General features: G+C 46.9%; 1 protein-coding gene across 2 annotated transcripts; it reads right to left on the reverse strand.

The window, feature by feature from the left end:
- Window positions 1-8,656: 8,656 nt before the first annotated feature.
- On the reverse strand, window positions 8,657-19,635 carry CX3CR1 (C-X3-C motif chemokine receptor 1). 2 transcript variants are annotated; one of them, XM_077811114.1, is made up of 3 exons: window positions 19,534-19,635; window positions 18,121-18,192; window positions 8,657-10,459 (listed from the first exon to the last, which is right to left on the reverse strand). In XM_077811114.1, exon 3 carries the CDS (start codon window positions 10,444-10,446, stop codon window positions 9,388-9,390), a length of 1,059 nt encoding a protein of 352 aa, XP_077667240.1. In that variant the 5' UTR covers window positions 10,447-10,459; window positions 18,121-18,192; window positions 19,534-19,635; the 3' UTR covers window positions 8,657-9,387. The 2 variants fall into 2 exon arrangements, with proteins under 2 accessions (XP_077667240.1, XP_077667241.1); XM_077811115.1 differs by lacking the exon at window positions 18,121-18,192 and having other exon boundaries at window positions 19,534-19,620.
- Between the last annotated feature and the right edge of the window lie 374 nt (window positions 19,636-20,009).

Consider the following 20,009-nt stretch of genomic DNA (forward strand, 5'->3'; position numbering starts at 1 on the left):
TCTGATTGCCCGACTGTGTAAAGTGTACATAAAAATAATGCAGTGGTCAAATACAAGCTCATTGTGCCTTAATAAGAATCACAGAAGGTCTAGGGAAGGGTTTAATAGCCATGAAATAGCTGGCCCAGTTAATACTAGATTTGATATTATACATTCACATGGAAGGAGAGTTACATATTTAGGCCAGGATTCTGAGTTGCACCTCCAAGAAATGCAGCCTGGTCCATGCGGTTCCAGGGAGGAAGTGAGCAGGTAAAAGTGGCTTTAAGCCATCATTTGAAATCTTCTGTTCTTACCTTACCACAGGCTGATGTGGCCCCTGGTGTAAGGTAAAGTGCAAACAGGAGCTGCCATCTCCCTCCTCCTGCCCCCCCACCCCATGGGGTGTATATTACAGGGACTCCCCGCCTGTTCCCAGCCCTGCTCCCAGCAAGTGCCCTGTGGCCCTTAACATATCCGACCAGCTCCAGCATGAGGACACTTGGGATAGCCCGATGCAGTGCCTGCACGTGGGGCATTCTCCCCCTGCTAGCTGTAGAGCTTTTATAGCCCTTGTTGTAGGGCAACAGCGGGTGCCAAAATCTGCCCGTAATCTATGGCAGGCAATCAGTACTTTATCTGATCCTGCCGGAGTACTTCATCTGTTCACACTCCACATTGCAGGTTTCAGTATGTAGTGGGTTGGATACTGGCTAGGCCTGGTCCTGTGGGGTGAGTGTTGATCCTGGCTAGTCCTCAGGGTTGAGAGAATCTGTGCTAGTGAGTCACGTTGCCTTAAATTTGCTGTGTGAATGTCTCAGTTGGTAGGTTTTAAGCTTTAAGTAACTGAATTAGCACACACCATTTTAGCATCGTGATGATTCTGAAAGAGAGCTAACTTCTTTGTGTGAGGGTTGCTTGTTATTGAGAGCATGATTCAAAGCTCACTGAAGTCAATGGAAAGATTTCAAGTGAATTCAGAAGACTTTGGATAAGGCTCTAAATACATAAAGAACATATTGGGGATGGGAGCATGGAATACAGAATGAGCAGAAATGCACGTAAGCGTGCAATGTAAACAAACTCCTTTGGTTATTGGTTATCTTTATAGTGGAGATGTGTTAGAAAAGTGGTGATAACAGCAGCACTTTTACTGCTAGAGCCATGAACATTGTGCAAGCAAAGCAAATGTAGTTATTTTGGGGGAAGCGGGCGGTTCGCCACTTCTCCTGGTATGAGATATTTCTGAGATTTCAACCAAGCGTCACTGTAGTAAAAATGAGTGTCTGTAAATGGAACCAGCATTTTCAATCTAGCAGAACACTTGCCCTCTTGTAGCACCTTCCCTCCAAGGCTCTCCAAGTACGGTACACCAAATTTGGTGAAATTAGCTTCATAAAATCCCTGGGCGATTCCTGTTTCACAGAGAGGTAAATGAAGACATAGAAGGGTGGTAGTATCATTCGTCCCTGATAAGTGTAACTAAGGGCATGTCTACACAGCCCCACAGCTCAGACTACAGGAGTGTGTGAATAGAAATGCACACCAAAGTGCTGCACTATAACTCCCTCATGTGAACATTGCAGGTGTGAATTAAAAAGTTCCTAGTTCACGTTAATGTAATCGGAAGAGGACTATATTAATGCGAACTAGGAACCTTTTAGTTCATGCCTGGAGCAGCCATGTGAGGGAGTTACAGTGCAGCACTTCGGTGTGCACTGCTATTCACACACTGCTGTAGTCTGAGCCCTGGTCTACACTAGGACTTTAGGTCGAATTTAGCAGCGTTAAATCTATGTAAACCTGCACCCGTCCACATGATGCAGCCCTTTTTTTCAACTTAAAGGGCTCTTAAAATCGATTTCCTTACTCCACCCCTGACAAGTGGATTAGCGCTTAAATCAGCCTTGCCGGGTCGAATTTGGGGTACTGTGGACACAATTAGACAGTATTGGCCTCCGGGAGCTATCCCAGAGTGCTCCATTGTGACCGCTCTGGACAGCACTCTTAACTCAGATGCACTGGCCAGGTAGACAGGAAAAGAACCGCGAACTTTTGAATCTCCTTTCCTGTTTGGCCAGCGTGGCAAGCTGCAGGTGACCATGCAGAGCTCATCAGCAGAGGTGACCATGCAGAGCTCATCAGCAGAGGTGACCATGATGGAGTCCCAGAATCGCAGAAGAGCTCCAGCATGGACTGAACGGGAGGTACGGGATCTGATCGCTGTATGGGGAGAGGAATCCGTGCTATCAGAACTCTGTTCCAGTTTTCGAAATGCCAAAACCTTTGCCAAAATCTCCCAGGGCATGAAGGACAGAGGCCATAACAGGGACCCGAAGCAATGCCGCGTGAAACTTAAGGAGCTGAGGCAAGCCTACCAGAAAACCAGAGAGGCGAACGGCTGCTCCGGGTCAGAGCCCCAAACATGCCGCTTCTATGATGAGCTGCATGCCATTTTAGGGGGTTCAGCCACCACTACCCCAGCCGTGTTGTTTGACTCCTTCAATGGAGATGGAGGCAACACGGAAGCAGGTTTTGGGGATGAAGAAGATGATGATGATGAGGTTGTAGATAGCTCACAGCAAGCAAGCGGAGAAACCGGTTTTCTCGACAGCCAGGAACTGTTTCTCACCCTGGACCTGGAGCCAGTACCCCCCAAACCCACCCCAGGCTGCCTCCTGGACCCGGCAGGCGGAGAAGGGACCTCCGGTGAGTGTACCTTTTAAAATACTATACATGGTTTAAAAGCAAGCATGTGAAAGGATTAATTTGCCCTGGCATTCGCAGCTCTCCTGGATGTACTCCCAAAGCCTTTGCAAAAGGTTTCTGGGGAGGGCAGCCTTATTGCGTCCTCCATGGTAGGACACTTTACCACTCCAGGCCAGTAGCACGTACTCGGGAATCATTGTACAACAAAGCATTGCAGTGTATGTTTGCTGGCATTCAAACAACATCCGTTCTTTATCTCTCTGTGTTATCCTCAGGACAGTGATATCATTCATGGTCACCTGGTTGAAATAGGGTGCTTTTCTTCAGGGGACACTCAGAGGTGCCTGTTCCTGCTGGGCTGTTTGCCTATGGCTGAACAGAAATGTTCCCCGCTGTTAGACACGGGGAGGGGGGAGGGTTGAGGAGGTAGCCACGCGGTGGGGGGAGGCAAAATGCGACCTTGTAACGAAAGCACATGTGCTATGTATGTAATGTTTACAGCAAGGTTTACCCTGAAAGAGTGTAGCTACTGTTTTATAAAATGTGCCTTTTTAAACGCCGCTGTCTCTTTTTTTTTCTCCACCAGCTGCATGTGTTTCAATGATCACAGGATCTTCTCCTGCCCAGAGGCTAGTGAAGATCAGAAAGAAAAAAAACCGCACTCGTGATGAAATGTTCTCTGAGCTCATGCTGTCCTCCCACACTGACAGAGCACAGATGAATGCGTGGAGGCAAATAATGTCAGAGTGCAGGAAAGCACAAAATGACCGGGAGGAGAGGTGGCGCACTGAAGAGAGTAAGTGGCGGGCTGAAGAGAGTAAGTGGCGGGCTGAAGACAGGGCTGAAGCTCAAATGTGGCGGCAGCGTGATGAGAGGAGGCAGGATTCAATGCTGAGGCTGCTGGAGGATCAAACCAGTATGCTCCAGTGTATGGCTGAGCTGCAGCAAAGGCAGCTGGAGCACAGAGTGCCACTACAGCCCCTGTGTAACCAACCACCCTCCTCCCCAAGTTCCATAGCCTCCACACCCAGGCGCCCAAGAACGCAGTGGGGGGGCCTCCGGCCAACCAGCCACTCCACCACAGAGGATTGCCCAAAACAAAGAAGGCTGGCATTCAATAAATTTTAAAGTTGTAAACTTTTAAAGTGCTGTGTGGTATTTTCCTTCCCTCCTCCACCACCCCTCCTGGGCTACCTTGGTAGTCATCCCCCTATTTGTGTGATGAATGAATAAAGAATGCATGAATGTGAAGCAACAATGACTTTATTGCCTCTGCAAGCGGTGATCGAAGGGAGGAGGGGAGGGTGGTTAGCTTACAGGGAAGTAGAGTGAATCAAGGGGTGGGGGGCTACATCAAGGAGAAACAAACAGAACTTTCACACCGTAGCCTGTCCAGTCATGAAACTGGTTTTCAAAGCTTCTCTGATGCATACCGCGCCCTCCTGTGCTCTTCTAACCGCCCTGGTGTCTGGCTGCGCGTAACCAGCAGCCAGGCGATTTGCCTCAACCTCCCACCCCGCCATAAACGTCTCCCCCTTACTCTCACAGATATTGTGGAGCGCACAGGAAGCAGTAATAACAGTGGGAATATTGGTTTCGCTGAGGTCTAAGCGAGTCAGTAAACTGCGCCGGCGTGCCTTTAAACGTCCAAATGCATATTCTACCACCATTCTGCACTTCCTCAGCCTGTAGTTGAACAGCTCCTGACTACTGTCCAGGCTGCCTGTGTACGGCTTCATGAGCCATGGCATTAAGGGGTAGGCTGGGTCCCCAAGGATAACTATAGGCATTTCAACATCCCCAACAGTTATTTTCTGGTCTGGGAATAAAGTCCCTTCCTGCAGCTTTTGAAACAGACCAGAGTTCCTGAAGATGCGAGCATCATGTACCTTTCCCGGCCATCCCACATTGATGTTGGTGAAACGTCCCTTGTGATCCACCAGAGCTTGCAGCACTATTGAAAAGTACCCCTTGCGGTTTATGTACTCGCCGGCTTGGTGCTCCGGTGCCAAGATAGGGATATGGGTTCCGTCTACGGCCCCACCACAGTTAGGGAATCCCATTGCAGCAAAGCCATCCACTATGACCTGCACATTTCCCAGGGTCACTACCCTTGATATCAGCAGATCTTTGATTGCGTGGGCTACTTGCATCACAGCAGCCCCCACAGTAGATTTGCCCACTCCAAATTGATTCCTAACTGACCGGTAGCTGTCTGGCGTTGCAAGCTTCCACAGGGCTATCGCCACTCGCTTCTCAACTGTGAGGGCTGCTCTCATCTTGGTATTCATGCGCTTCAGGGCAGGGGAAAGCAAGTCACAAAGTTCCATGAAAATGCCCTTACGCATGCAAAAGTTTTGCAGCCAGTGGGAATCATCCCAGACATGCAACACTATGCGGTCCCACCAGTCTGTGCTTGTTTCCTGAGCCCAGAATCGGCGTTCCACAGCATGAACCTGCCCCATTAGCACCATGATGCATGCATTGGCAGGGCCCATGCCTTGAGAGAAATCTGTGTCCATGTCCTGATCACTCACGTGACCGCGCTGACGTCGTCTCCTCACCCAGTATTGCTCTGCCAGGTTCTGGTGCTGCATATACCGCTGGATAATGCGTGTGGTGTTTAATGTGCTCCTAATTGCCGAAGTGAGCTGAGCGGCCTCCATGCTTGCCTTGGTATGGCTTCCGCACAGAAAAAAGGTGCGGAATGATTGTCTGCCGTTGCTCTGACGGAGGGAGGGGCGACTGATGACATGACTTACAGGGTTGGCTTACAGGGAATTAAAATTAACAAAGGGGGTGGCTTTACATCAAGGAGTATTTCAGGCAGGACTTCACGGAGGGTTCCAATAAGAAATGGTGCACCTAAGTAATTGCTCTTATTGGAATAAGCAGGTTGGTCTGGCCTCTGATTGATACATGGCTAGATTTACCTCGCTGCACCTTCTCTGTGAGTGACTGCAGTGTGACCTAGAGGAATGAGTCCCCTAGATGGGGGAGAGGGGGAAGCAAATGAGTACAAAACAAATCTGGTCTATTTCTCGTTTTGATCCACTCCATCTATCTTTTACATCTTTGGCTGGCAGCAGACAGTGCAGAAGGACTGCAAGCCATCCACATCTCATGGCTGCTCGGCAGAAGATGGTGCAGTAGGACTGCTAGCCATCCTCATCTTTTGCCTGCCTGGCAGAAGATGGTACAGTAGGACTGCTAGCAATCCGTATCGCCTGCCTGCTCACCATAAGATGGTTCAGTAGGACTGACTGCAGGACTAAAGAGAATGGCATGGTCAAGTCACTCCAAATTTAGTCCCTGCACCCATGTCTGCCCAGGCGCTCCTGATCGACCTCACAGAGGCGACCAGGAGCACCTCAGACATGACGATGACGACTACCAGTCCTACTGTACCGTCTGCTGCCGCAAGGCAATGGGTTGATGCTGCTGTGTAGCAATGCAGTACCACGTCTGCCAGCACCCAGGAGACATACGGTGACGGTTACTTGAGCGGGCTCCATGCTTGCCGTGGTATGGAGTCTGCACAGGTAACTCAAGAAAAAAAAGGCGTGAAACGATTGTCTGCTGCTGCTTTCACGGAGGGAGGGAGGGAGGGAACGGGGACCTGACAATATGTACCCAGAACCACCCGCGACAATGTTTTAGCCCCATCAGGCACTGGGATCTCAACCCACAATTCCAATGGGCAGCGGAGACTGCGGGAACTGTGGGATAGCCACCCACAGTGCAATGCTCCAGAAGTCGACTCTAGCCTCGGTACTGTGGAAGTGCTCCGCCGAGTTAATGCACTTAATGCACTTAGAGCATTTTCTGTGGGGACACACACACTCGAATATATAAAACCGATTTCTAAAAAACCGACTTCTATAAATTCGACCTAATTTCGTAGTGTAGACATACCCTGAGGGCCTGAGCCTATATCCATTGACATTTAATGGGAAGACTCCTATTGATTCAATAGGCACAGAATCAGGCTCTGTGTGTCGGGTGTACACGCAAAATGGAAGTGATTGCATTATCAAGTGTGTCTTCTTTGCTCATGTCCAACCACATTTCATGCATGTGCACAGAGCTTTCCTAACATTTATTTTTAACCTCTTTACTTTGGTGTAATTGTCTTTGCCTGGGAGAGACTTCTCATTTTACCCCTGGGTGTTTCCTCTTTTTTCCTGCACATTCATCATGTTTTAAAAAGGAACTATTTGCTTTGGGGGAAAGGGCAGAGATCTCTTATTTGGCTTGTTTAAACATTTAGGCCAAAATTTTCAAAGTAATCGAAGATATCTGGACACCCAATTCCCATTAGAATGAATGAGAATGGGTGTCCACATGCCTGTAGTCCAGTGGTCTCCAAACTGGGGTGTGCGCACCCCAGGGGGTGCGCGAGATGATCCCAGGGGGTGCGCGGCAGCAGGAGTGCCGCCGGACGGCACTCTGCCTTTTTTTTTCTTCAGCGGCAGCTCTGCACGTCCTCAGCTGGTGTTCCCCTCCGGCGGCCCACCTGCGGCAGGTCTTCCATTCTTCTTCCATCAGCAGCACGTCTGCGGCAGGTCTTCCGGTCTTCACCCTGGGAGGGCGCGATTCAAAAAGTTTGGAGACCACTGCTCTAGTCAATGTCTAAAACATCAGCTGTAATATTTTGATTAAATCTAGTGCATTTAATTAGAAATTTTTATTTCATTATTAATCTGTGCTGGTTACACAATTGCAAAAATGGGATATTAGTAAAATTACATGTAAAGAAGAAAATATTCCAGGTGGTTCTGTGGCTTTAAAGTATCATGTTTATAGGTGGGTCCAGATCCTAACTTCCTTGCGGTTCAGCGGTGATGAGCTCCAGAATTTTGGGTCCCAGTTCTCCAACTGACTCTGCATAGGCAGATCTCTGAGCCCTCCCACAGCCCCATGAAAGCCAATGAATGCAGCTAGTTGAAAAATGGGAACTTTTTTTGTGTGGAAAAGAAAATTTCTGTTCAAAATTAGACATATTTTTGGACCAGCTGTATCAACGAGGATCCATGAAAATGCAGGGGTCCACCGACGTGGGCTCATTTTGCAGGACTGTATCCTTGGTTTTGTCAGACACTGGCTCAGCTGTATTGGAACTGTATTGGAACTCTGAAGAGATTAAGATTCTAATTGCACTACTTCTTGTTACTCATCACATTTACCTATATACTGTTCATATATTATTGTGTTGCCATTTATGCAGATCATTTTTATAAGTGCAATGCATAAAATATGTTAGCTGACTCTTGGGCAGGTAGTACATGCCATAAATCCAACAGATCTAAAATGCTCCTTACACACTCAGACTTCAGACAGAAAAGTTGAAATCTGTAAATACTTTAGGGTTCACATGTATCCTTGGTTCCAGAAAACTGTGGTGTTGGAGTTGCTTTAATCTCTTAAAAACAGTCCAATGTGATATTTAAAGTGATTAGCGGGGCATGATTAAGAGTCATATATTTACAATGCCCTGAATATGGCCCATTTCCTCTACTCTTGAATAGCTGGTGTGAACTCAATCATTAAGTTTATAGCTTAAATGATGATGCTTTCAAAAATATCCCAACCTACTTATCCCCGCTCCAGGTATGTCTTCTGTGTGTCAGCTTTTATTCAACAAAGCGTTTAAGCATGTGCTGCAGTGCTCGGCTGAATTGGGGCTTAGGGCTGTAAGGCCGTGATCCACAGCCATTGAAGTCGATGGAAGGACTCCTTTTGATTTTTAGTGGGTTTTGGATCAGAAAACAACTTAAAGCCAGTCTCTGTCCTCATTTTTACATATTGTATAGTGCTGAGCATATTGTTGGTACAAAACTAATAATAATAGTTAAAAAGAACTTTTTAAAACCATTAGTATTTTATTAGCTATGCATTAACAAATAAAATACTTGTAGCAACCAGCAATAAGTAATCCAGAAATAAAAAAAAATTCTTTACACACTGCTTTAGAAATGTACTGGGTGCTTCCCATAAGACATAAGAAGAGGTTCTTGCCCCAAAGAGCTTTCAAACCAAAAATATACTTATATACAGTATAACAGAACATGCTGCTGTATCAGAAAGAGTGGAAAAACAAAGGCATTCCTCAGTTTACACTGGCCTCTAAGAGTAACCCAATACACAGTATATCAAATATTCCCCATTACTGTCAATCAGCTGGACCATTGACTTTACAGAGATTGCTTTTTCCTTAAAAGTCTGCATGTGTATGCATAGCGGTATATTTATATTCACAAACACACTTTTATTGTCTACATTTCTATCAAATTATCTGTCCTTAAATTCTTCTTTTCTTCCTGGTGCTGTTTTTTTCTTTTTTTCTTAACTCCTCTGCAATATTGTTTTTATGTGTTGTTCAGTTGTCATCATTAAAGCTGTACTTTTAAAAAATAATTAATGCTGAGCAAAAGAAATACCTGGCATTCAGGTACACTCACATGTTATATTTGACTCCCATCTTTTCATGTGCTGTATATTTATTCCTGCTTACTGTATTTTCCACTCCATGCATCTGATGAAGTGGGTTATATCCCATGCAAGCTTATGCCCAAATAAATGTGTTTGTCTCTAAGGTGCCACAAGGACTCCTCGTTGTTTTTATTGATACAGACTAACATGGCTACTCTTCTGAAGCCTGGACAAGGTGTATTTCTAAAGGTATGCTAACAAAACCTTTCACAGAAGGGCAGAGGCATCCTGGTCACTGGTATTCTGGGTCTGGTTGCTGCTTAGCATGCTTTCTGGAGTGGTAGTTAGAGAGCTAGCCTGGTATTGGTGGCAGGGCCCACAGGGGCACATGAATGAGCAACACTTTAGAAACAAATGACAAAGGTACTTCCTAAATTTTTCCCCAGCAAAAGCATAGATAAATGGATTGAGACAACAGTGACTGAATGCTAGTGTTTCAGTCGCATGCATTGCATAATCCATAAATTCGTGGCATTGGTTAACCAATTTATAGTGTCTTAAAGTTTCCAGAAAAATCAGTACATTGTATGGGGTCCAAAAGAGGAAAAACACAACCACCACCACTAAAATTAGTTTGATGGCTCTTTTTTTTTTGTGATTTTTGCAGGAGAGCAATGTCCTGATGATCCCAAAATAGCAAAAGCTTATGACACAGGCTGGGATAAGGAACCCTAAGACATTCATTACCACATTGCAGAAAATAGGCCAGATTTCCTTAAGATCATCAGGGTACCTAGCGGTGCATTGTTCCTCTGTCTCCTGGGTGAACACAAATTGTGGCACTGAGACTAAAATGGCCACCATCCACACCCCAAGAGTGGTAAGAGAGCCATGGCTGACTGTTCTGGCTTTCAGAGAAAATGCTGCCCGAACTATGGCCAGGTATCTATCAATGCTTATGACAGTGATGAAAAACATGCCGCCAAAGAAACCCACATAATAAAGCGAGGAGATGATTTTGCATGGAATGTTCCCAAGCATCCATCCACGCATCACATAGAAAGTCCAGAAAGGAAGCGAGATCACGAAGAGCAGGTCCGAGATAGCCAAGTTCAAGAGAAAAATGTCTGTGATGCTCTTCTCTCGGCTGCCCTTCACGATGGCAAAAACCACCAGGAGATTCCCCACCAGGCCAAGAACAAACACAGGGGCATATAAGGCTGGCAGAAATACTTTCCCAAACTCCTGGATGTTTACTTGGTCACAAACAGCAGCTGCTTCATCATAGGTAAATTCAGTCGTCACCTCAGGAAATTCCTGGGTCATGATGAGTGATTGCCTTGCAAAAGAAAATATAAAAGGAGGAAAAATAGTTATCAGAGAGGTAAATCTAGCAACCTTCAAAATACAGTTAAGTGAGCAAGGCAAGTTCTCTTCCTGGAGACAGTGAATCAAGAGTTGGCCCCCACAAATAATGCCTTAAATAAATCTGTTCGTCAGCATAAAATGTAGGACACTCTGAGCGCTGGTAGATGTAGCATTTAAGGATTTCTACAACCAATTCTGTTTGTGGGGAATGATTAAAAACCAGTGAGGTGCCCACACTGCTTGCATAAAGCATGTGTTATTTTAATGGGTTGGTGCCTTTGTTTGATTGCAAATAACCATTTTTTTAAAATGTAGGAGACTCACAGGAATTTTGTATACCAAGAATACATGACACAGAAGCCCGGTAACATAACACAGAAAGAATGGCCTGTGAAAGCCCATGATGAAGGGGCAATTTACTGGTGTTCAAACCAATCTCCAGCTCAGAGGAGCTACCCCCTGAATCATGCTCCCACCATCCTCTGACAAACAAAAAGAAAAGGTAGATTGGAAATTTGCATGCTTCATTGTTGTTCATTTGTATAGCAGTGTTGCCCAGAGGCCCCAGTTTAGATCAGGCCACGTTGTGTTAGGTGCTGTGCAAATGTAGTAAAAGACAAAGGCTTCAGATAGTTCAGCAGAAGTCACAAGAAACTGCACTATTGACCATTAGGAATTCATTTGCCCACAGAGGATGTTTCCTTGTAATGCCAAGTCATTGGTGATTGATTTCTGCCATGCAGCCGGAGGTTTAGCTCTTATTTTGTAATAATTTATCAGCTATTTTCTGTGCTACCTGGAAGCTGTGGCTTTGTTTTACAACATCTCACTGTGCAAAGTTCAAACCTGCTCTACTCCGAAACATTTGACATGAAAAGTCCTCTTACACATTTAAAACCTCTTTGGGGTTTTGACACAGGAAAGCAGGCTGGAGAAAAGCTAATGACGAAGGGTTCTCTGACTGCTGCTAGCTGCAAAGCTAGAGCTGGGAGTAGGTGCGGCAATGTTAGTAATAAGCAGAAATCACCCTTAGCCTGCTCTTGAGGTGCCAATGCAGGCAGCATTCTCACTTAAATCAATGGGCTGGCCTGCAGAGCCCAAACAGCAGCCACATCTGCGTCGCTGTATTTTAATTCAGTAGTCTCTATGCATTGATCATTCTATGAAAACTTAAATGGGGAGAAGAAATCTGTTGCTAGCAAAGGCATAGTAAGCGCCAATGAAGTTAGAAAAATTCTAACTGGAAATGTGCTGTAAATCTTTTCCAGTGGGACTAATTATTGGAACAGTTTACTAAAGGGATATGATACATTCTTCCTTACTGCATGTGTATGCACTAGTTCCGCCACAAGGTATGGGGATGCTGTAGAAATTACTGAGAGAAATCAATGGCCTCTGTATGCAGGAGGTTAGACTAGGTAATTATGATGGGCCCTTCTCATCTGATCTGATTTTTTTTATTTGGTTACACAGCTCTGTGATGGACATTGCAACATCCTGGATGGCAGGGTGAACAACGGCTGTAACGCTCAAATCATTCTCTCTGACACCATAGGAAAAGTGATCTTTTCTCTGCTCTGCCTGGTCTCATGATGCTGAGGCTTCTCTCGGACGTCTGCCCATCACACAGTAAGTCACGTATTACTCTGATCTATGGGGTAAGTTCATCCAGCTATTCCCAAATATATGATCAGTAGAACTTGTAAATACGGCTAACTCCTGAAGCTGAATCTTGAGGTTTAACAGCATCTGCTGGCTACTCCCTCATCTCTATGCTGCATTTGATCCCCAGGTGTGTCGTTTGACATTCACTATTTTGAGATAGGGAACTTGTGGGTTTTTTTAACTTTCTCTCCCCCTTTATGGGCCTCAGCTGCGCTGACCCTCTCTTAATGATACAAGCTTAACCACTCTGCTTGTGGGTTCCTTTGGAAAGTTTCAATACCATACCGCACGAACAGCTGTGTTTGACAGACAGTGGCTTTCACACCATAGGGCATGCTGAGTCTTGGGGGGAATTGCAGACCCAGGCGGATGGTTGTACACTCACTTACCCATATTGCACATGCAGTTGGAATGTGTGTGTATGTAGTCACCTCCTTGTGTCCTCCCACAGCTTCCTATTTTGTGTACATAAAGTAGGCGCCTCTTTTTTGAAAAATTGGCTCTTATGGTAACATTGTATTCAATTAGGCCAGCGCCTCTCAACTGGTGGTTCGTACCCGCCCAGGAAGGCTCATTATGATGAGTAGTACCAGTCTCTAAGTTTGTTAGTCTCGAAGGTGCCACAAGTACTCCTTTTCTTTTTAGTAGTACCAGTAGGTATTTATTTATTTGTTTGTGTTATGAAAGGCAATCAGGGAGGATGTTGAAAATGTTATTACAGCCTAAAGCTAAGAGAATCTCCCTCTCCCTGCACACCCTTACCCTTTGCAGTTGGGATTCTCGGTCAGCCCCTTGAAACACACACAGGTAAATTCTAGAGGCTTATCATTGCTATATTTATTGCAAACGTAAGGGCATTTTGAAAAATGTTGATCCCTAGTAAGGCCTCCCTAATTTGAAGAGGCTGAGAAACACTGAACTAGCTATAAATGTTTGTAACAACCCCTCACGCAAACACTTGCCCCAGTATAATACAGGAAACATTAAATCAGCTTCTGCTTCTTTCTGAAACCGTCTTTCTTCCTTTTTTTTTCTCCAGCTCATTTTATCATAGTCTACTTCCTCTGGTCCCAACCACAGCCCTGCTCTATTTTGTGCCTACCAAGCTTCCAGAAACATAGCTGTAGAGTATATTCTGCTTTTGGTTGCAGGTAACAGGTGATATACTGCCCTGCCAACCAGGGCCGGATTAAGGCAGGGGCTTTCGGGGCTGCAGCCAAGGGCCCTGGCTCAGGGGGGGCCCTGCAAAAATAAATCAAAGGCAGTGATCTCCAATTCTGTGCCGCTAAAAGTCCCGCGGTGCAGTGGGGCGCTCAGGCAGGCTGCCTGCATGCCGTGGCCCCACTCCACTCCTGGAAGCGGCCGGCTGCTAGCATGTCTCTGCGGCCCCTGGCAGGGGGCAGGAGGAGGCCGCTCCGCATGCTGCCCCTGCCTCCAGCACCGTCCCCGCATCTCCCATAGGCTGTTTCCCGCCCATGGGAGCTACGGGGGCTGCGCTTGCGGGCGTGGGCAGCGCACGGAGATATGCTGTCTCCCTCCCTGCCAGGGGCTGCAGAGAAGGGCTATCAGCCGGCCGCTTCCAGGAGCAGCGTGGGGCTCTGGCAAGCAGCTTGCCTGAGGCCTGTTGCGCCGCTGTCTGGGAGCCGCTCTGGTAAGCACCTCCCAACCAGAGCCTGCACCTCGCACCCCCTTCTGCACCCCAATCCCATGCCCCAGGTCAGAATCTCCTCCTGCACCCAAACTCCCTCCCAGACCCCACACCCCCTCCTGCATCCCAATTCCCTGCCCCAGCCCCCTCCTGCACCAAACTCCCGGCCCAGGAAAACGACTTGTATACAGGGGCCCCACAAAGTCTAACAGCCCCGGGCCCACAGGAGAGTTCATCCGGCCCTGCTGGGAACACACTCTTTCTCACATCAGTGATTATCAAGCATTCTATCCTGTAGTGCAGTGGTCTCCAACCTTTTTATGCCCAAGATCACTTTTTTGGATTTAAGAGCAGCCCAGGATCTACCCCGCCCCTTCCCTGAGGCCCTGCCTCTTTCCCAAAGCCCCGCCCCACTCACTCTCCCCCACCCTCACTCATTTTCACCAGGCTGGGGTAGGGGGTTGGGGCTGGGGTTGGGGAGGGGTTGTGGGCTCTGGGCTGGGGCCGAGGGGTTTGCAGTGTGGGAGGAAGCTCTGGGCTGAGCCTGGGGGAGGGGGTTGGGGTGCAGGAGGTGGGGAGTGTGGGCTCTGGAAGGGAGTCTGGGTGCAGAGTGTTGGGGTGCAGGAGAGAGTTTGGGGTGCTGGCTCCTGGAGGGGGCTCAGGGCTGGGGATTGGGGTGCAGCCTCCCACCAGGCAGAATTTACCTCCGGCAGCTCCCAGTTGGCTGTGTAGCATGGCTGCCGCTAAGGCAGGCTCCCTGCCTGCCCGTCCCCACACCACTCCTGGAAGGGGCCAATGCGCCCCTTCGGCCCCTGGGGGAGTGGGGTGTAGGGGCGGGTGGCACATAGCTCTACACATGGCTCTGCAGCTCCGAATGGCCACAGCTCCCCGTTCCTGGCCAATGGGATGTGCGGGGGCAGTATGTGCAGGCAGGAGCAGCGTGTGGAGGGAGACCCCTGCCCCCCCGTCCACGGGGCCATGCTGGCCACTTCTGGGAGCGGCATGGGGCCGGGGCAGTCAGGGAGCCTGTCTTAGCGGCAGCCGCACCGGAGATGGCTATTGACCGGTTGGTGAGCACTGCTGTAGTGTGTATGTGTATAAATGTAAATATACACACATACTATATAAATTGTTTTGCAATCTGTAGTGGCCATGAACCACACGCCTGGTGAAAAGAGCAAACCCAGTTTTTATTTCTCATCTTTCCAGTCAAATTGCTCACTCATTTCAACATGATGTTACAAACACTCATGCTAACCACATTTAGACCATGCTAAGAGCCTGCAGGGGTTGTCTCTATGGTACAGAAATGTGCAATACGGGGGCATGATTTCTACATCCACTAATGTGTTAGGCATTAATTGGTCCATGTAGACCATGCTGGTGTGCACTAAAAGTTCCTTAGTGCTCTTTAATGAAGTGCTGTGGTACTATGTTAAAATGCACAAGGGGACTACAGATCAATTAATGAGCAAAATGTTAGTGTGCTTTAGAAATCACAGCTCTGGAGAGCACATTATCCCTCTATGTAGAGGTGCCCTGGGTTACAGGCATTACTGCTGACAAGTCAAAAGCAGACCTTTTAGCCAAAGGGCTATTTTAGATGTTCTCAGTCGGGTGCTAATCTAACACCCTGCTGAGACAGCAAGTGTAGCACTCAGAAATGTAACCCTAAAGGATTTTTCACACCTCAGTCACACCCTTCACACTCTTGTTTGATTTGCTCATCTAAACAAACCATGGCTTCAGTGCACCCAGAACAGATATGGGTTTTCTCCCTGAGACCGGGTTTCACAGCAGGGAGGTAAATTTAGCTAACGCCAAATAATTTATGCATGCAGTGGCCCTGAACAAGCCTTAACTTATAGTGGAGACGTATGTGAAGACATACGGATGCCTAGCCAGTCCCACCCTAGTTATTCTCTGCCACCACCCTTCCCACACACAGATGCACCCACTTCTGTATTCTCCTAACTACACCCATCCTCCTCTTGCCTGCCTGAGAACAGCTTGCAGGTTTAGTGTGTTTTTCTCTTTCGCTACTTGATGATATGGCTTCTGGTGACGCCTCTGTGATGCTGGCAGGCCAGGTGCCAGCTCTTGCCAAGGCTGCAGGCATTATCTAAGAATGGACAAACTCCTAGTTGGAGACCAGACCAGTTCACTTGTGTGTGTTGAGTTGCTCAAAATAGGTATCAGTCTTAAAAGAATGTATGTAGTATTTAGACTCTATCCAATGCTTGTCAGTTGCTGGATGCAGTAATCTCACTTGTACTGTCTTTATGCCATGCTAGAAGGAAATATGTAAGTTTTGCTATATAGCTTTTTGAAAATGTTTGTTTTAAACCTGTGAACTCAGACGGGAAGATTGATTCCCCTTGCCTGTCCAGAAGAACTGTCAAAATCAGGTGGGCCGTCAAGAACCAGTGCAATACAAAGGATTGGTTAATGAATCGCACCTTGAAAATGCTACATGCAAGGAAGCTTGTCCTTTGGACTTAGGCTATGTCTACACTGGCAATTGAATGATAAAACTTTTGTCTTTCAGAGGTGTTAAACCCCGCCCAAGACAAAAGTTTTGCCGCGGCAAGTACCAGTGTGAACAGTGCATTGTCGTCAGGAGCGGTCTCTTGCCAACAATGCGAACGCCACTCGTTGTGGGTAGAAGTTTTTTGTCGGCAGGAGAGCCGACAAACAGCCGTGTCGCTAAAAGCTGTGTAGTGTAGACATAGCCTGAGAGACAGAATGAAGGACTAAAACAAAGACACAGGAAAGTTTTCCATCTCTTTGCTGTTTGAACTCTCACAAGGCCAGAGACACTACACTGAAGTCAAAGATCCCCAGAGGTTACCCCCTGGATCCACTGTGAAAGACACTTCGACTTGATAAATCACTACGACTGTCACTTTTAGGATTTAGGCTATGGCTACACTATGCAGCTTTTAGTGACACGGCTGTGCCGCTTCCACCATTTCGCTAAAAGGCTCGCAGAGTTTTAGATGTCAAAGTCCCATTTGCAAAAGTAACTTAGGGTAGGTCTACACTTAAAATGCTGCATTGACGCCGGTGTGCCGCTGTAGTTCTTACGTGATGATGCTTCTCCCATTGGTGTACTTAATCCCCCTCCCTAAGAGGTGGTAGCTATGTCAATGGGAGACGCACGAGGGGTTAGGTCGACCTAATTACATCGTTTAGCAATGTGGATTTTTCACAGCAAATGGCGTAGTTATCCTGATATAGGTCTGTAGTCTCTCTTGTGTCTCATTGACAGTTAGTGGGACTTAGACTCCTAAGTCCCAAAGGATCAAATTTAAAGGTATTTAGGTGCCTAAAGATACAGATAGGCTCCTGATGGGATTTTTACAAGCACTCATGCACCTAATTTCCATTGATTGCTTGATAATTCCATTGAGGTGGTTGGTGTTTTGTTGTTAGCCTTACAGGATGATAATTGCTAGGCTCACTCCGCTTTTCTTTTTTGAAAATGTGAACTCTATTTCAGTTGTTAAATGGTCAGGGGGATGTCTAGAGGGCCCAGCTCCCCCCTCTCCCCCTATTGGCCACTGACCAGAGCTGGGAGGCATAACAGCAGAGCTCCTTCCCTGCTGGGATGACAGCGGGTAGCCAGGCTAAATTTGAGGGGCATTGTGAGCTCGTGCTCCTGCTTGGCCCCCACACCTTTGACATCTTTCCTGCATCTATGGAGAAGAGGAGCAGGGCCACTGGGAAACCCCAGACAGGTGGAAGGGTTGGATCTGGGCTTTTGGTGCTTCCTAGGGAAGCAGAGAAAAAGAAGTCTCCCAGAACTGCCTGGCCCCTGGTAGGGATGGTGCTATTCAGCTTGACTGCCCCTCTTGGTAGGAGCTTGGGTGTGGGGGTGGAGAGACCACTGGGCTGGGTGCAGGTGGGAGATCTCGGAGCTGGGTGCAGGGCAATGTGAGGGAAAGAGTGTGGAGCTAAGTATGGGGCAGCAGGAGGGGATCGTGTGTGGAGCTGGGTGCAGGGCGGAGAGTGCGGGCTGGTTGCAGAGGCTGTGTGAGAGAGCTCAGGACTGGGGTGGGGGAGCAGCAGGGGGAGTGCTCTGGGCTGAGCAGTGAGGGGAGACTGTTGGGCCCCCTCCTTACAAAATTTCTGGTTGTGCCCCTGCTACATTTGTTTCCCCCAGTCTGCTGACCTCCCCCGAGCAGTCCATACTTTTTAGAAATTAATTTTCTGTGGGAAATATGTATGTTGGATAATTCCTTGAATGCTTTTAAGATGCATGTAGACTGGATGGGCCAATTCATATAGATTCAATTTTTTCCCTGAGTTTATCTTACCTGCTCTTTGTCAGTAGTTCTTTCTACAGGGTCTTCCCTCCTCTCTAATCATTCAGCTTTCTTTTCTATGTTCTGTTGAAGACAAATTTTCACATGGAATTCATTATCTTGCCCTTTTGTAAGACTGTTAATTCCACCCTCTCATTTTTCCTTAATACTGCACCTACTTACTTCCTCGCCCCTCTTTCCCTTGTTGTTGTTTGTATGATCATTTGAAGGATGCCATCCTTGAAATTAGAGATGAAAGACTTGTTAAGTCAGCTACTTCATCTGCCTGTCAATGAGGTACATTGCAGCCTGTCTTTTCCAGAACTGTCTGCCCCAGTTTTCAGTAATGGGGATTCCAACCAATCCTTCCTTTGAGGGATTATTCCACCATCTAATAGGAATTGAGAAATCTTTCTTGGTATTCAGCCTTAACTTTCCTTAAAACAACTCCTTTCCCTTCTTGGTATTTTAATAAGAGACTTGTAGATAGTGACCGCATTTCTCTTTCGTTATAGTTTAACCAATTCACTGCCAGTATCACTGCTACTTCGCTTATTGGTGGCTTGTCGCAAGGGAACATATTTGGAAGCACTTATTCGTCTTTGTGGAGGTGCATCTATCTGACTTACATCATCATATTAGAGAAGCATATCACAAACATAAATACATGTATCTCCACAACCCCCTGTGCGGTAAGCCTGCCTTTATTTATTAATTATCCCAGTTTTTAGAGATGGGAAGCTGAGTCATAGATAGATCAAGCAATTTGCCCAGGGTCACATGGAAAGTTTGTGGCAAACCATGAATCAGATCTTCTGGGTCAGTGTCTATACCATAAGATCATCCTTCCACACCATGCTTTCTCGCTTCCTTTCTCCTCTCTGCCATCTTCTCTGTATTAAAGGGACTTGCGTAGATTGATGTTGTGTGGTGGTTGTTTTTTGGACCATGTTGGGCAATAATATACCCTGGCACCTTGTGTATTTGTAAAATCTTAATACAAATCTAAAATAAAAACAATACCCAAAGACTATCAGATGACAGGGTAGACGGGTCCTTCAGTCCATCCCTCTGCTCTAGTGCTGGACTGTCCTACACACTAAATCCATGAGTGTTTCAATGTGTCCTTAAAGATCTATGGTGGTGGTGCTTAATTATTTCTCACGGCAAATTATTCTACTGTCTACCTTGTCTCACAGCAAGATTTCTCCCCTCCACCTCCATAATGACTAACCTAAACTTCCCCTTTTCTAGTTTCTTGGTTGTTACCCATTATACTGTCACCTTTAAGAACCTTAAATGTCAACTCCGATACCGGGAGGTTGGTACCTACAGAGTTCCTTAGATACATAAGAGACCATTAGTAAATATCCCTCTTCTATGGTGTCACCTTCAAATTCTGAATAAAGCATAATTCTCTCTTACCTGAGTGTATGCTGCCATGGAAAGTGAATATGTTCTTCTAGCTGACCCTGATTGTTCCTTAAAAAGATTTCTACTTCTTCTGTTGTCCTTTTGTGGTATTGGCACTGCACAGCAACTACACAACCAGCTGCCACTCAGCAGGGGAAATGAACATTTCCTGGGCTGAACTGCAAAATGTTCTTGGGCTATTCATCTACTCATGCAATAACGTATTGCAGAGTCAGCTCTCTGCTCAGGTCCCACACTGGTAGTAGGGTGGAATAATGAAGCAAGGCGGGTGTCATGTTTTGGGGTGTGACCCAAACCAGAGAGAAGTTCTGCCACCACTTGTCCTGTGACCCCGAGTGCCTTAAAATGCTCTGCTGCTCTAGCTCCCTGTCTGGATGCTCCCAGCCAGTGTACAAGCATGCACCGAATGTCCGTGTGTTAAGCAGCCCTGGTTCAGCAGCTCTGGCTCCACCAGCCTGCTCAGAGAA

The sequence above is a fragment of the Eretmochelys imbricata genome, chromosome 2, assembly GCF_965152235.1.
Source record: "Eretmochelys imbricata isolate rEreImb1 chromosome 2, rEreImb1.hap1, whole genome shotgun sequence".
NCBI lineage: Eukaryota > Metazoa > Chordata > Testudines > Cheloniidae > Eretmochelys > Eretmochelys imbricata.

Coding starts and splice junctions, on each gene's coding strand:
- CX3CR1 (XM_077811114.1), bottom strand. CDS start 10,446: ATGACCCAGGAATTTCCTGAGGTGACGACTGAATTTACCTATGATGAA.